The 16,578-nt window shown below is 38.0% G+C and overlaps 1 protein-coding gene across 1 annotated transcript in view; it reads right to left on the bottom strand.

Moving 5' to 3' along the window:
- The window catches only part of NALCN (sodium leak channel, non-selective), a 205,993-nt gene extending 190,689 nt beyond the window's left edge, over positions 1–15,304 (bottom strand). The window contains exons 1-2 of the mRNA XM_088136486.1: positions 15,164–15,304; positions 13,641–13,823 (exon numbers count right to left, since the gene is read on the bottom strand). Coding sequence (XP_087992612.1) covers positions 13,641–13,823; positions 15,164–15,271 — 291 coding nt within the window. The 5' untranslated portion in view covers positions 15,272–15,304. The remainder of the gene's footprint in view (positions 1–13,640; positions 13,824–15,163) is intronic.
- Positions 15,305–16,578: the final 1,274 nt, after the last annotated feature.

Here is a 16,578-nt window from a genome sequence, read left to right as displayed (position 1 = left end):
TGTGTAATTTGAAGCACCAATATAGCATAAGGCATCTGCATTCTAATACAATGGCCCTGGCTAATATTTCTTGTCTGCTGTAAGGAAATGAAAGCCATATTAAAAGCATATCTCTTTGCTCAAAGGATTATGAATCAGAAAGAATCAGAATCCCTACATTGATAATAAATTGATTAGAAAGGCTAACAGAACACCTATTTTTCCAAAGTTCATAAAAGGAACAAGATGAACTACTGAATAAAAGGCACTTCTATAGAGTACACTGAGTTTTTGCAACTGGCACAACTGTGTAAGATTCAGTCATTTTACACCTACAACACAGAGTCTCATGCTGTTATAACTCCAGTAATCAGTGAAAATGTTCTAATCCATTGCAGAGATGTGGGATTAGTAAAACAAGAAAAGACAAAAGGAATGGGAAAAGCATGTACTGAAATAATTAATAGGAAAGAAGGGGCAGGAAATTAAGATCTGTAGGCTAAGCATGTTGTTTGACTGAGATTATCAATCATATTTGCTGTGAAAGACATCACAGCAAGAGGGTGTCAGTCATTCTGAAATTACCATTCAAGCTTTTGATCAGAATAACCCAAAATTTCCTTGCAGCTAAATACAAAGCCACTTCCACATCAAACTAATTAGATGATTCGGCTAGGGATTTTTGAAGTAGTCAAGCCAGGGACTATAAGAAGCTAGCTGAGAGCAAATAGAATAAATTAGTGTAAATAGACATTGTCCTTGAAACGCAGACAGTAAGACAATAATATTCTACAGCTTTACTCAGTTTTATTCTGTGAGCACATTTCTGACTGATGGCAATGTTGCACGGGTAGTTCATTCTGAAAACTATTTCCATGACCCAGTCCCTCTCCATTTCAGACATCTCTGAGTAGGAGCTCCACTATACTTGGAATTACAGAGTTACAGAGATTTATTCTAAGGAAATAATAACAGCAACAACGATAATGACAATGACAAAATCACCATCAATCAATCGCAAAAGGCAGCTTTACTTGGAACTGCTTATATCCTGCAATGATACCTTTAACACCATCAAACAACAACATCTGGCTATCCCAGGTACTTAGGAAGGACTTAATATGTGGATAAAAATGCCAAATCCAGTCTAAATATCTGGCTGACTGTGTGACCAACCATAACAAAAACAATAACAACAATAATAATGTGAAATTGAAGACTGGTTAACATCTGATAATGAAAGATCCAACAAAAGGGGAAGTGCCAGGCAACTATAGGCCAATTACCTGCTTACCAACAACTTTCAAATTGCTAACTGGTGTGGTAGCTGATGCAGTCCAACAGCATCTAGTTGAAAACAAGCTTTTTCCATCTGAGCAGAAAGGAAACTGCCCAAACAGCAGAGGAACAGAAGATCTGCTCCTAACTGACAAGATGATTTTGGAAGAGAAGGAAGACCAACTTGAATGTAGCTTGATTGATTACAGGAAGGCATTTCCCTGCCACATGACTGCATAATCAAGTGCCTTGAAATAACAGGAGTTAGTAGAAACATCAGAATCTTTGTGCAAAGGTAATGGCACAATGGAAGACATAGTTGCTGGTCAAAGGTGATAGACTGGGAGAGGTTAACATCAAGAGAGGAATCTTTCAAGGAGACTCACTATCACCACTACTGTTTGTCATTGCATTGATTCCTCTGTCAACAATACTGAACAAGTCAGGCCATGGTTATCAAACATCAAAAACAGCTGGCAGGCTATCCCACCTCCTTTAGATGGACGATCTGAAGCTGTATGGAAAAGCACCATCTGAAATGGAATCATTGCTCAACAATGTCCGAATATACAGCCAAGATATTGCAATGGAATTGGAACTGGACAAGTGTGCCACCCTTATCATCAACATGGGAAAAATAGTGAAAACTGAAGGAATCAAGATGCCTATGGAAATTACATCTAGAGTCTGTATGAAGAAGATCACTACAAATACCTGGGCATCCTTGAAGCTGGCAACATCAAGCACACTGAAGTCAAGAAGAAGGTTAGTAGTGAATACATCATGAGAGCGAAGAAGATCTTAAAGTCCAAACTCAGTGGAGGAAATATCCATCAAGGCAATTAACATCAAGGCAACTCTAGCCATTAGATACACAGCTGGAATAGCAGACTAGAGTCAAGCAGAACTAGAAGCCCTGGATAGGAAGACCAGAAAAATAATGACAATGAATCATGCCCTTCATCCACGCAGCAATGTTGACAGACTACTTACCAAGGAGCATAGGTGGGCATGGACTGTTGCAAGGACACCAGACAACTGAAGAAGAAAAAAGGGTATTATAAGAATATCTGAAGGACAGTGAAGAAGATGCACTGAAGCTAGTTTACCATGAAGGCTTACTGAATACTGAACACACCAAACTGGCCTACTAGAAAGACCAAATGAAGAATAGAAAAGAGACATGGCAAGGCAAAGTATTACATAGACAGTACACACACACACACACACACACACACACACAAACTAGTAGGCAAAGCAGTAAACAACAAGGCCTGCAATGGCTAAGAGCAGGAAAGTTGAAGAAAGAGACAGAGGGGCTACTTCTGCCTGCACAAGACCAAGCCTTAAGAGCAAATATATACAAAGCTAGAATTGAGAAGACAGCAACAGACAACAAATGGTGCCTCTGCAAAGAAGCTGAAGAAACAGTGGACCACCTAGTTAGCTGCTGCAAGAGGATTGCACAGACTAACTACAAACAATGACATGACAAATTAGCAACGGTGGTGCATTGGAACATATTCAAGAAATACCATTTCCCTGCAAATACCAGCAAGCAAGAACTGATGGGACCACAAAACAGACAAGTAATAGAAAATGAAGAAGCTAAAGTGCTCTGGGACTTTAGAATTCAAACAGACAAGTACCTGTCACATAATACCCCAGACCTAACAACTGTTGATAAGAAAGGCAAAAAAGTCTGGATAGTGGACATTGTAATACCTGGAGACAGCAGAATAGAAGAGAAAGAACTGGAGAAAATCACAAAATACAAAGACTTGCAAATAGGAGTAGAACGACTGTGGCAAAAGAAAGCAAAGATAGTACCACTAGTAATAGGTGTCTTAGGTGTAATCTAAGTGTAAAAACATCTGGAGTATCACTTGAAGACCATCGGCATTGACAAAACCACCATCAGTCAATTGCAAAAGGCACCATTGAACAATATCTGCCTATGCCAGTCCTTGGGAAGGACTCAATAAGTGGATAAAAATGCCAAATCCAGTCTAAACATCTGGCTGACTGTGCGACCAACCGTTTTAATAATTTATTAAACTTGTAAACCATTCAATGACTCTAGGCAGCTTACAACAATCAAAGAAATTATAATAAAATCAATAAAAATAAAAAATAAAGATAAATACTGTAAGTTGCACTAAGTGTGAAGAATTGGGTTATACAATTTTATATCGTATTTCTGCTTTCCTCCTATTTCCAGAAAGTGCCAAGCCTCCTACTGTTAAAGATCATTTGGTTTATTGATATATAGCCAGCCCTTCAATACATGAATCTACTTTCTTTAAGCACAATTAAGCATTACATCAATATAAATAAATCAAGATTAAAGATTTTTCAGCCAGAGCAATTTCCCACACTTTTAAATATCACAGAGCTAATGAAAAATGTATTTTATTTTCCCCATGTTTCACAATAACAAACATGGCTATCTTCGCTGAAAAATTAACAAAATGAATGAATGAATAAATAAAGTTTTGAAAAACCCTCCAATGAAAGATAAATGTATTCAGAACTGATCCCCATTTATTAGCTATGCAAGTGATGTTTGCATTTGTTATTAAGATCGCATATATATTCTCATCTATACCTTTCTATTCACCTCATTTATTTTTCTCACTCGTTCATTTCTCTTTTTAACTTCATTTTTTAAAAAAATTCTTTTGATATCTGGTTCATTTAATAAAGCCCAAAATAAAAGGTTAAAATCTGGTTGGAAGACAGAGTGCTAAGCCATGAGTGAAACTATGGCAAAGGGCTTTTAAAAAACAGTCCCAATCCTGGAGAGTGTTCTCAGTCCCCCTTAATTCCAAAGATCTGGTTTGGAACCACTCCTGCTATCTGGTTTTTGAACCTGGGAACTCTAGTACACCATAAGGGAAATGTGAGGATGGCTTCTCTCTCTCCTGCTTGCACACCAGTGACCACTCCTCCAATTCTTCTTTTCTGCAGTTTTTACTTGTATGGCCGCTCTCTGCCTTTTAGTTCTCCTGTTCACCTCTCCTTTTCAGTGAAAACAGTCTATATAGTTGTTATATGCTCCTGCTTTCCCACTCCTCCCCTCCCTTACTCCACCACTTCCAGCCAGGTGACACATTCTCCATGAGAAAGTTGCCCAATTGCTTCTGGTTAGATCTTCCTGCACCAGGAGTAAATAAAGAAGGTAGTGATTCTTTATCTGTGATTATTTTAGCTCAGGAGTTGGAATCCACACCACATTTGTGGTTCCCTAGCACCCTACCACTGTGTTGCTGAAATTCAGCTTTCTGCTCTCATTCCCGCTCTTTAATCTACCCAAGTCCCCCAAACAGCTCCAAATCACTACTTCTGGGGTTAATTTCAGACTGTTTTCTCTCTTTTTATCAGAATGTTAAAGATGGGAACACATACCAGAGGTGTCTGGAAAATGAAGTGCTCCTATCTGCACCCTTAAATTCCGTCTTCCCCTGTGCATGGTTCACCATTGAGTTTTGGTCATCTGGAGAGGGTTGATGATGGCAAGGTTTGTGTGGGGGAGGAGGGGAATAGGAGGAATTTGAGGTCTGAAACAATCTTGATATAGTGTTATCTTAACAAGTCCCAGATTTCAGTTCTGATTTATTACATTTGAACCACAATCCTGTGTAAGTTTAACATCAGAGAAGCTCCCTGCTTTGTTTAACTCTTCCTGCTGGCAGAAACAGCAGGCAAGAGCAATCAAGCAGAATTCAAAATACTAGCGTATTGTTTTGAAATTTTTTGGCTTATTGCTATAGCTGAGCTACACCACAATTGTTACATTGGCCTTGACAAACCACATTTAAATCTATTTTTCCATCTTTCCAATCTCTTTGTAGTTGGCAAACAAGTCTCACTGTTTTTCGAGTATGGTAGGTAGAAAGAGGGAAAGTTTATTTGACTGAGATCTTGAAAGTGCAGCCTAGACTACTGTCTCATTATGATGATAGCACTGAGATTACAATAGAAATTGAAGGTAATTCTTAGTTTCTGATATCATATTATCAGTATATCTATAGACTATCCAGAGCATCTAGATTTTGGAAGCCAACCAAAAGCCATACTAGAACAAAAGCAGCAAGAGACATTTGAACCAGGCCCTGATGAATAACACTTTGACACTGGGCTAAACAGTAGTGACAGTATAGATTTGGTGTATAATTATGTTATAGTTTCACTGTATTTTAGCAAGGAATTATGCTAGCACTATCTATCAATGTCTCTCCTGGAAAAACTTCTGAATGATTCAACTGGCCTCACCCGTAATATTATACAGACATCAGAAAGAAGATAAATAGAATACCAATTTCAGTATCCAGAAACAATGTTATTGTGAGTTTCACAAGTGAGTTATTGTTTCTTTTTAAGGGAATCATTTCAACTGAAGGAAAAATGAATCTGTTAAATAAATTAAAAATTGTATGAACTAACGAGCATTGTGAGCACATAAATGAACTACAATGGTCATTTGCAAACAATGGCATTTTTATGTTGTTTAAAATGTTTCTTTTAAATATATTTCAAACAGAAACAAGTCATTATCAAAGACGCAGCTGAGTTCTAAAATGGTACTGACTGCACAATCCACTTTGAGAGTACAATAACAAAAAATGGAGTACAGAATTCCCCATTTAGAATTTCAGGGTTCAAGGAAGGTTACTTCCTAAGTCTAATTCAGCAATGAGAACATGTGTCCCTCCAGATGTTGCTGAACTACAATAGCCATGGTGGCTGAAACCATAACATGGCAACGCTTTTATTTTCCCATTGCGGAAAAAAAAAAGCTTCACAGTGCTTTGCTGGCTGCACTCTGAAACACTGGAATAGCACATAGAAAGATTAATGTTGCAGCAGACAAGAATTAGAATGCTGAGGTGATGGGGGTGAGTAGGATTGGAGGCATGTAGAAAGTGGCCCCAGTAGTGATGGAACAGGGGCTGGAAGGGACTCCATTGATCTGCACCTGGAAAGATCTTCTGGGGGTTCAAGAAGAAGTGATAGATGGTATAGAGGCTGTAACAGAGGAGGCTGATATCAGGAAGTAATGATTATATAGAATAAAGAAGGGTTGTGTGTGAGTCAGGGATATCTGTTACAGGTCCAGCTGGAGATCCTGAAGGCGGATGTAGAAAGCTGGGGTGAGATACACAAGGGGGGGGGCTAATAAGGAGAGAAGAATTACATTAGTAATGGGCTGATGGAAATATAGTGGGAGATGTGGGGGGGGGGTAGACCACTGCAGGGGAACTGTGATTGGAAATTTGCAGCCAATATCTTTTTCTGCCCCCCGGAACTCAAATTCAAGAACCAGGGAGCCAGATCACTGGAACCTTTGGGCTCTGGCTGATGCTACTGAACTCCAGGTCTGCCTGTAATAAAGCTATCCTCATACACAATATAATCATAGATGAGAGGACACTGCCATGTATTACTGGGTCCTGGATGGACAAAGGGAGTCGGGGTGGGGTGGGGGGCTTGCAGAGATCTGTGCAGACAGATTTCATGTAGTGAATAAGCCATAAGCCCAAGGAAGGGGGTTGATATCTACTTGGAAGATAAAGCAGCTGAAGAATACCTAGAGCAATGCTGGCAGCAGAGAAAGAATGACAATGACTAGACATAGATACAATCTCCAGTTCAAGCCTATACTATGGTGCTAAAGGCAGTGAAGTAGAACTATTTTTTTACTCTTATTTTATCCATGCAATGCCAGCCAGCAACACTATTTAGAGTAGCCCAGACCTTGTCAGGGAAAGAACGGCCAGAAGACCAGACAAATGCATGCTGCGAGCAAAATTGCTCATATTGTTCCAAGCTGAAGCTAGATGACCAAAATTTAAGGAGTTGACAAAAGTATCTAACCTTCCTTCATTATCTGGAGCCTTGGAAGTCATTCAGGCCTAGGCATGGGATAGAATGTGCATTAATCTTTCTTATAGAAGACCTATGGTGGAGCTTTGATGAATGGAGTGGAATGGAGTGCAATCATCTGCATACAGTATTTATGATAACTCACCCCAAACCAATGGATGGCTTATCCAAGGGCTTTATGGGGATGTTAAATAAAATGAAGGAGAGGACTGGGTCACTATACTGGAGTACTTGAAGTCTTCACCTCCACTTCCCCACAGTAACTGCTTATGAAAAAAATGAATACTCATAAAATTATGTCCCCAGCGCCCAACACTTGCAGACACCCCAGAAGGAAACTGTAATTGATGGTATGAAAGACTGATACTCAGTTTTATATGAAAAAAGTCAAATAATTTTATGCTTATAATAGCAATATTTTAAATTGTAGTTAATATTGATAGAAGACAGCCTTCTCTTTCTTCTCTATTTCCAATATTCCAAATTATCTATACAATAGAATGTTAATAACTTTAATACTATACAAATATGATTGACTGAAACAGTATAATGTATCAAGATTATAACAATGTAATCAAAAGGAAAAAAATTCTGCTGTGAGAGCTAACAGGGCAAGGATGATGGCAGATGATACACAATTATTCATATCCACCCCAGGGAGTATAGGGTGGAAACCCTGACTGGAGTGCTCAGATGGGGAGAAACATGCTTGGTCTCATCTGTAGCAAGACAGAATGGCTGATAATTCAGAAACCCACAACTGGACAGGGTTTGTCTCACAACTGGGGTTGTTAGATTACTATATTGTGTTATTATGATTGTTTTACATTATGATTACTATTTGATTTGTTTTGGACTGTGGATTTTTACAATGTATACTCCAAATTAGTGTTCTATATGATTGACTTGGTACAAAGTCACATAAGTAAGCATGTAAGTAAATAACTAACTAGCCTGGTCAATGGGATCTGTTACACAAATAACATACAGCTATATTATGGGTTTACAGGGTGTGCTTTTAAACAGCCACACAAAGAATTATATTTACATATACCACACTGCAAACCAAAACTTGACCAAGTTGTACTTTTCTGCAACCATTTATATGTATGCCTTCTCCTACTTATTAAAATTCATCCTCTTTTTCTTAAATCGGAAGGAAATAGAAAAGGAACAACACTGCAGGTGAACCAACTTGTTGGCATCTTTAAGCAAATAAGCCAGTGGGTGGGAAAGTATGTTCTTATTCTAAAAGAATTTGGTTTTAACAGATGGTTAAGCTGAATAATCTTCCCTTGGGAATGGCAAAGGAAGAGAAAATATTTCCAGGTTGTGAAGAGTCTAGGACACTTCATTCCTTAATACGTAATGACTTATGGCCAGATCCAATGCTATTTTAAGCTTGCTTCATCTTTTTTTTCCAGTCTCTGCAATGATTTCATATAGCCTTTGACTCAAACCTCTCACTACATCATATCTATTTGGTTATTAAACTGAAGTACTGATACAAGATTCAGTGACTTTCCAGGACTATTTTGGCCTCCAGAGCATGTGACCTGGCCCTCCTTATTACCAATATAGCTGGGGAAAAGGAGCACTGAGGACACAGCAGCTTTGGAAATGGGATCGCTGAAGAGGCCGCATTTGCAACTGGAATTGGAACAAGGAAGTGAAGAAAGGGGAGGGGAAAAATGCATTTAGAAATAGACTCAACTGGAAGAGTTGTCAGGCCTCTGAGCCAGAACAGAATTGCCAACACAAGCTGCAGGAAGAGAAGTTGGCCAAGCTTATTAATCCTCCCACCAGTCAGTCCTTGCGACATGATTCCTGGAATCCACGGAGGACATGCAACAAATGTGTTCATGGACCCCTGTAAAAACGGATGCATTTTTTTCTGCAAAGAAAGGGTATCGATGGGATTGCCCCTCTTGCCTGCCCAGACTTTCTGATTTTTGTCGTCAGTCAACCTCAGGCAGCTTGCCTAAATCTGAAAATGAGATACAGATGTTGAAAACATAAAGGCTTGTATGTTTGCCGAGGGTTTCTTATAGAGCAAAACAGAATCCTATTCCTCTACCCTCTCCTCGCTGTATGGGCGTACCAGACCAGGTTGTATGTTCTTCTATAGCCAAATGAAGTTCTCCTACCCAATCAGGCCAGCTTACAAATAAGCTCTGAATTCTTATTGTTCTGTGTGGAGATTGCAGGCTAGTCCAGGAATCATTAAGTCCTATTGGTAATGTAGCGATTAAAGGCTTGATTGATGAAGGACTAAATACCAACCACAGGGTTCTATAGCAGGCCATCCTATAGCTCGCTCCAGCACCCCAAGGTTATGAAACTGCAATCTGGCTACAGAATAGATGGTTTTTGGTGGCACAATTGGTGTGGCTGCTCCTCCCTCAAAAATAAGGGTGGAAATGGGAACAGATCTCTAGGAGGCAAACTGTTCCAATTCTCAGCTATAAGCCCCATCCCCAAGACTCTCCAAATGACCTGAAAATTGCCTGCTGACATTTTGGCATTTTGCTATCAAATTTCAATGGGATGATTCTATGTTTGGAGGTGAGGGTAGGAGTAGGGAACTTTTAACAGTAGAAATGGCAATGCTTTGTTGCCCAGAGGTTTCCTGCTCCCATATGAATAGATAAAAGTCCACTCCCCTCCAATAAACAGCCCCACCCCAATCATCTCACTGTCTTCTCATGATTGGCCTCTTCAGCTAGTCCAGGAGTGAGAGGTCCAGCTCGGCCCCAGAAGCTGCTAATCTCTGATTTATTAGGTCCAGGCTCTTATGTCCTGAAATTCAAAATATTTATGTGAGCCATAATACAGAGGCATCAGTCTCTGCAAATACTCCTTGATCTCCTTTGGAAATAACCTGCAATCTTTTTTTCTCTGACTTCTCTTTCAGTTCATTTTATGCATTCATCCCATATACCAAATTGCAATCCTCCCCCCACAGCACCTTCTGGAGGTGTTGGGCTGCAATTCCAATCATGAGCCATCCTGGTGGGGGCAGCTATGATGGTGCTGGATCCTTTTTCTTTGGAAACAAATTTCTTAGCTGAATTCTGGCTACATTTTAGCCAATTTATTCAGGATGGGAAGGAAAAGACCAGGACTGAAAAATCTTACATATATAACAAGTGGGAGGAAGAGCTGTGAGTAAAAACAAGAAGCATTTTCAAGTGAGAGGAAAATAAGAAATTCATTTTGTACACAGGAGAAAAGAAGCTACCCATTATAACCCTTAACACCCTGAAACCCCAGAAAAACTCTATACTTTGGTCCCACCTACTCTAAGACTGCTCTGGAGGTACAATATAAAAAAGAAGAAACCCACTTATTTATATATATAAAACCTTGCAGCTCTGTTTGGAACGTACAGAAGTTTCTGAGCTGTTTTCAATGGTAGTCCAAGTACAAACTCAAATGGAGCTCCTTAACAATAAAATTGTAGAGTTTACATTTATTTATTTATTTTTCAAATTTGTACGCCGCCCATCTCCCCCAATGGAGAAGTAAAATATATAAGGTTTTACCCATTTTAGTTCCACAATAAACTTTCTGAGAGTTTGATTTATTTTTATTATAATTGTTAAATGTCTATCAATGAGTTAAGTGGGCCTCTTCATTTCTTTTATATTGCAGGGGAGAAGTTGACAGTGCAGAGGCCTCATACAGCCTCTAGCACCCTTGGAGTGTTCTTAGAGTGGATGGGGCCAAAATAGAAAGTCTTTTTCTGTGGTCTCAGTGTGTTAAGGGTTAAAATGGGTTGTTTAATCTTAGAGATTAAACTGCTGCCTGTAAAAGCTCCTACCTATCCTCAGTTTACTTTAAAAAGGTTTAATACTGACTCATACCTATTTCAGTAAATTAGTTATACATATACATTCTCTTCTCCCATGTAAGTCTTTATAAGAAAAATATGATAAGAAAGATAGCAAATAATGGAATAAAAAACAAACACAGGCACACTATCCACTGAATGAATAATTTTTAATTCAAATCAAAATATTAAAATATCAAAAATATTACTCTATTTTTATTCATGTTTTATTTAATCTGTTTGCTATATTACTTTTGTAAAGAGTTTTATTAATTATTTACTGTCTAATTGTTATTTTGATAAGGCCTTAGGGCTAATAAACTTTGATTTGATTTGAATAATTTTTAATTACAAAATAGTTCTTTTGTACAATGGTACTAGTATTCATAATGAAAATACCAGGAAACTTAGATAAAGTCCTAATTCTGTATTTTTCTTTAATCTGTAACTGATGGGAAACTTCTTCAGGAAGCCAAAAAAACCCACCTTTGATTGTTGAAAGTCACTGTTGTAAAGTCATCTGCTTTGAGATTCACAAAAGCATGTTGATATTTACAACAAAAAGCCATATCCAGATACTTGAGATTTTTATCCCATCTCCCTTTTGTACTGAACAATGAATCTATGGTCACTGTCCTGTTTTAGTTGAAATCTGAATTATTACGTGCAACCCCAAGTGGTACATAACTAAAGGCTTCAATGTGCATCCTACTTTACTGGAAGACCACAATGGAGCCCTAGAGTTGGATGAGCATTAACATCTGTATCAGTTGTATACCTAGAAACCTACTTCTGCATTCAGATCTACTGTGATGGAATAAGAATAGGGTATGCCTATTGCATAGCTATGTAATCTTGGTTAACACCATTGACACAGTCATGTTATACTTTTTGGTAGAGCTGAGAGTCCTATGACAGCAGTGGTGTAAAAAATCTAATGCATGAATATATAAATTAATAAAATTTTGTGATAGCAGGAACAGCAAAAGAAGAAAGAAAAAAAAATCAAGTCATGTTAAAATGGAGATTTACACAAACCTTCTTATGACTGGTTCAGAAGATGATCCAAATACTAAGCAATGAATTCATTAGACAGAGTTGCAATGAATTCATTAAACAGGATAATCACAATCGCAATGTGCTCTAACACTTGCAACTTATGGAAGACCACCACAAGAGGACTGGAAGTGTCATCTCATTGGGGAGAAAAATATGGCTGAAATCTACATGATTTACACAGGCTAGAATATCAATCTTTTATTGAAGCAAAGTTTGGGATATCTTACAGATTTTCTTTATCTGAGGCACACAGACCTTTGATAAGGGAAAAATAGTATTTATCCATTTTAAAGCATAACAAGGCATATCTAACTTTAATGGTAGTATCTAAGACTTTACAAGGCTTATATTGATTATAATGTCATCAATGATATCAACTTTGCAGCTGTATCTTAATAATTACAGATATTGCAAAATAGCACCTGGTGGTATCTATTATGGAGATCTTCCAGATTCTGGTGCAGCCCCAGCTCTGGCACAACATGAACACCCCACCTGCCTAATCAAATGATGTTGCCACTGCAGGGTGATCACAATCTATATTTGTACCACTGCCGTTTTATCTTTAACAGGGAAATGCCATTTCAGCTCAGCAAATGCCACCTCAGAAATTGTAACGTATCATCACTTTGTGCTTCAAGAGATGATCTTTGCTGTCACTCGTGGAGCTTCTTGACTTGCCCCTAGCCCAGGGCTGCCACTGTAGCTACATGCTAGCATGGTTAGGAAAAGGGGTTTGAACGCAGAATTGCTAGTTTGTCAGCATTACAAATCATAAGAGTTTCAAAGAAATGGAGGTCTGCTGCCATACTGACTGGCAAATTTTCAGACATTTCAGTGCATTTATTTGTTTCTTTTTTTAACAACTGACTTCCCCATTGCTTAGCTTCCTTTCAAGCTGCTGGTGATTTTTTTTTTTACAGAATATGGACATTCATTCACAAAAATATGAATGGAACAGAGTAGAGAGGGAACACCAGCAATTTCTCTTCATTGTAGGAAAAGCATGGAAGGATGCTTGTTCAGGCATAGACTCAGCAGAACTTGAGGTAGAGAAGCAAGGCACCCAATTCGGGGCCAATCTGAAATTATAGGAAGAAAGCATGGATTGTCTGACCATTATGCTCAGCTACTGGCTACACGGTAGCAAAAGCATAAAAACAGCATGCTCACGGTATCTTGATATTCCAGTAGATCTGCAAATAGTTACATCAGCCCAGATCAAGCTAAATTTGAGTTTTGGATTGGGTTAGGAAGGATTGGGAGATCAAAAGCCTGGCAACTTACAAGACCACGGGGATGCACATAGACCCATCCACACACATACGGGCTCTTTCATGTCAAACAAAAGTCTAAACAATGCAATGGAAGAAATGTTTTTTGAGGAAAAAAAAGTAAATGTAATCATTCAGATGGTCCTGAAGGCTAATTTTACAAACAATGAGTATTATGTGTAATAGATATGTTCAGAAGAGGAGCATAACATGATCTGGAGATTTCATTTAGAGCACAGCAAAGTTTACTCCAGCTAATGTATCTAGGATCTGGATGTAAAAGGTACTAATGTGTTTTTGGTTTGTGTTGGTAAAAAAATGAGAAAACTCACCTTGACTATGCCACGGATGTGCATTTTTGCTATCATCTCTGCCGTGTAGAGAAACATCAGTAACGTATCAAGAGCAAATGTCACATACTGAAGAGGAGGATAATGCTCAAAGGTCTTTGGGGTATTCATGCACACGGAAATGACACTGATAATGGCACAGATGCGCAGTAAAGAGTGCACCCACTGAGAAATACAAAACATCAACAAAGGTTTCATCAACTTGTACAACTATCCTTTTCAATGTCCTTTCATGATCTAACAGTTTCAAATAATATACTGAATGCAAAAGATGCTTGAGCACTGAAGTCTTCTACTGCTAAAAACCATTACTATTATAACATAAGCTGTAAGGGGAATTATGCAGCTGCAGTTGCCCATTAACACTTTGGGGCTCTAGCATTTTGGGGGGGTTGTGCATCTTGCTGTGTTCCATTTACACAAGGGGTAAGGTGAAAATGAGCTGGTTTCCCCTTTCCCTGTCCACACAAACTTTAGAACATTTTGCACTGCAGTGATTTAGGACAATCAGCATTTCAGTCCATTTTTCATTTGTTTAGCCTTGAAATTGCTGCCTGGTTGCCCAGCATCCTGGCTCTCAGCCCAGGCAGGAAATTTTGGGTCCTCCAGTAAAAATCCAAAAGTTCATTTTTTAAAAAATGGTTTAATTGTGTTTGCCATATTTAGAACAGTTGTGTTATTTGATTTTCTTTTCAAACAACTATTTTAAATATGGTGTCTGTAGCATGGGGCTAGACTATTTCCATGTTTCTTATTTCCTCTGAGAATGATTAATCTTAAGGCAAGACAGTTTCATTATTATGTCTTACCAGAAAAATTAGACTTGCTGGCTTCCTTATTCTCACTAGTGAATTTCACAATGCTGAGAGTAAACTCACATACTTGATTTTCTCTCTTGTTAACAGAATATGAAATTTCTGTTTTAACAGAAAGCTTCAGTATTCCTCACGACTCAGACTCATTTTAATTTTTTCAGATTAATTTTTAAATTTAACAGAATGCTTTTGTCCTGTTAGATTGGATTGGTGCAAATTATACAAAAAAAGGAAAGGAACAGAAAAAAGAAAATAGTAAATAGTAAACAGAAAATAGTAAAATCTTCTAGTAGGCCTTTGAAGGGGTATGGATAGAACAGCTCATTCATTCCAGAAATGAAGGAAAATTCAGAAAGCAATTCATGGATGCCTTGTTTAGAGCTGTGCAGAGACAAGACTAACGTGGGCACTCTCAATCTCTCTTCTTCCTCTCCAAATCTTTATATATTCATTTCCCTTCATATGCAGCAGTTTGGGGAGAAGAAACTGATATTGTAAGATTCTGAAGATAAAATATATATGTATTCATGCAACTTTAATTATCGTTTAAAACTCCACTGAATTCAATAACAGAAATTTAAGCACGTATTTTCTATTTATTGCAGTAACATCAACAGAACTTAACAATGCTTAACTATGGCTTAATCATATTCCAAAGGTATGATAGTTAATGTGGTATATCAAACTTACTGGTTTGTTAATCCACAGGATATCCGCGTTGTCTGATAAGGATTCATCAGGACCAAAATCTGTTACAGGCTGGGCTTCTACCCTAGAACTCTGTTTCCTTTTCAGCATACTGAAATTAGCTTTGATTATATAAAACTGTGAAATGTCCTAAAAAAAGGAAAGGGAGGAAATCATATTACAATCTGCTTGACAAGATTAAAGACTATGGACATTTGCCCAGATTCGTTGCTCTACAAAGATATCATGCCATATAATTATTGAAATAAACACAGAAACGTGGCCATTAAAGATTGACTTTAGTAGACTTAGCAAGTATATTGCAGCCAATTTCCTTTACATAATCCCTGTTTTTTCTTTTTCTTTTTTGTGCTCTTTTTTCCTCCAGCCTTCCACTGTTCCAACTCCTCGTCCTCTCTGTCTGTAGCTGTCCTTACTCCTTCCCTTATCTTCTTCATTTTCCAAGTCATCATTTAGTACTGATTCATTCTGTCATATTATGGTTTAGAAATTGCTCCCACTAACAAAATAAATAATCTAGGAATCATTTGTTCAAACCAGAGCTGGCATGTCACTGCTTTTAAGATATCTCAATATTTAGTTTATGAATCCTAGGTTACTTGGGAAGAAAAAAAAAAAAACCTCGAGCCTAAGTATGGACAAAGTGCTAAGTAAATCATTTACTGTTTTGCCCTAATGGCTTCACTGAGGGTTGGTGCAAATCTTTAGAAGTTGTATGCATGTATGTATAAAGGAAGACACTGTACATGTATATATAGACATACATACAGTCCCAATGCTGCTGTGTTCTGCTGTCCATTTGACTAATGAAAGTGGCCACTGAGCAGCCATTTGGCACCACCACCAAAATTAGGTGGCAGGTACTTTAGAGGATGGCTACACATGGCCCACAGTCTACAAGCCAAGTATGAGCAGACAGCTTGTTCACAATAAGCCAGGATTTCCATCCAGCAGAGAGCTACTTAAAGACTGTCTTGTCTTATGGTAGAAGACAACTGATGTTTCAAGATGCTTTCTTCATATCTTTACCATGTCATTGTACACTGTTATTAATTATTGCTTTAACATTTATTATTCAGCTGGTGTAGTTCATTTGAAAAGCTAGAAAGAAAGTGAGATCATAGATTTGAATAAGTCATCTTTTGGTGGTTATACATAATAAAATTAATGAAATGAATTAAAAGTGATTCTCTTTGCTGTATTTGGTTTGTACTGGGCAGGTTTGGCTGTTACACAAACCATGTGGTATATTATCATCTGCAAGTGAAGAAATTTATGGAATGAAAAGCATTTTACCTTTCAATCAACAGCAAATAGTGTTGGGTTGAGAAATGCGTATAATTTGTCCATATGCTACAACAGTTTTCAATAGAAAGCACCTGGATGCAAGCTGAATT

Source organism: Python bivittatus, unplaced genomic scaffold (genome assembly GCF_059951505.1).
Source record: "Python bivittatus isolate LINGU-HERP-01145 unplaced genomic scaffold, Pbiv_v1 ctg000060_np1212, whole genome shotgun sequence".
Classification (NCBI taxonomy): Eukaryota; Metazoa; Chordata; class Lepidosauria; order Squamata; family Pythonidae; genus Python; species Python bivittatus.
This window is presented reverse-complemented; position numbering and strand designations above follow the sequence as displayed.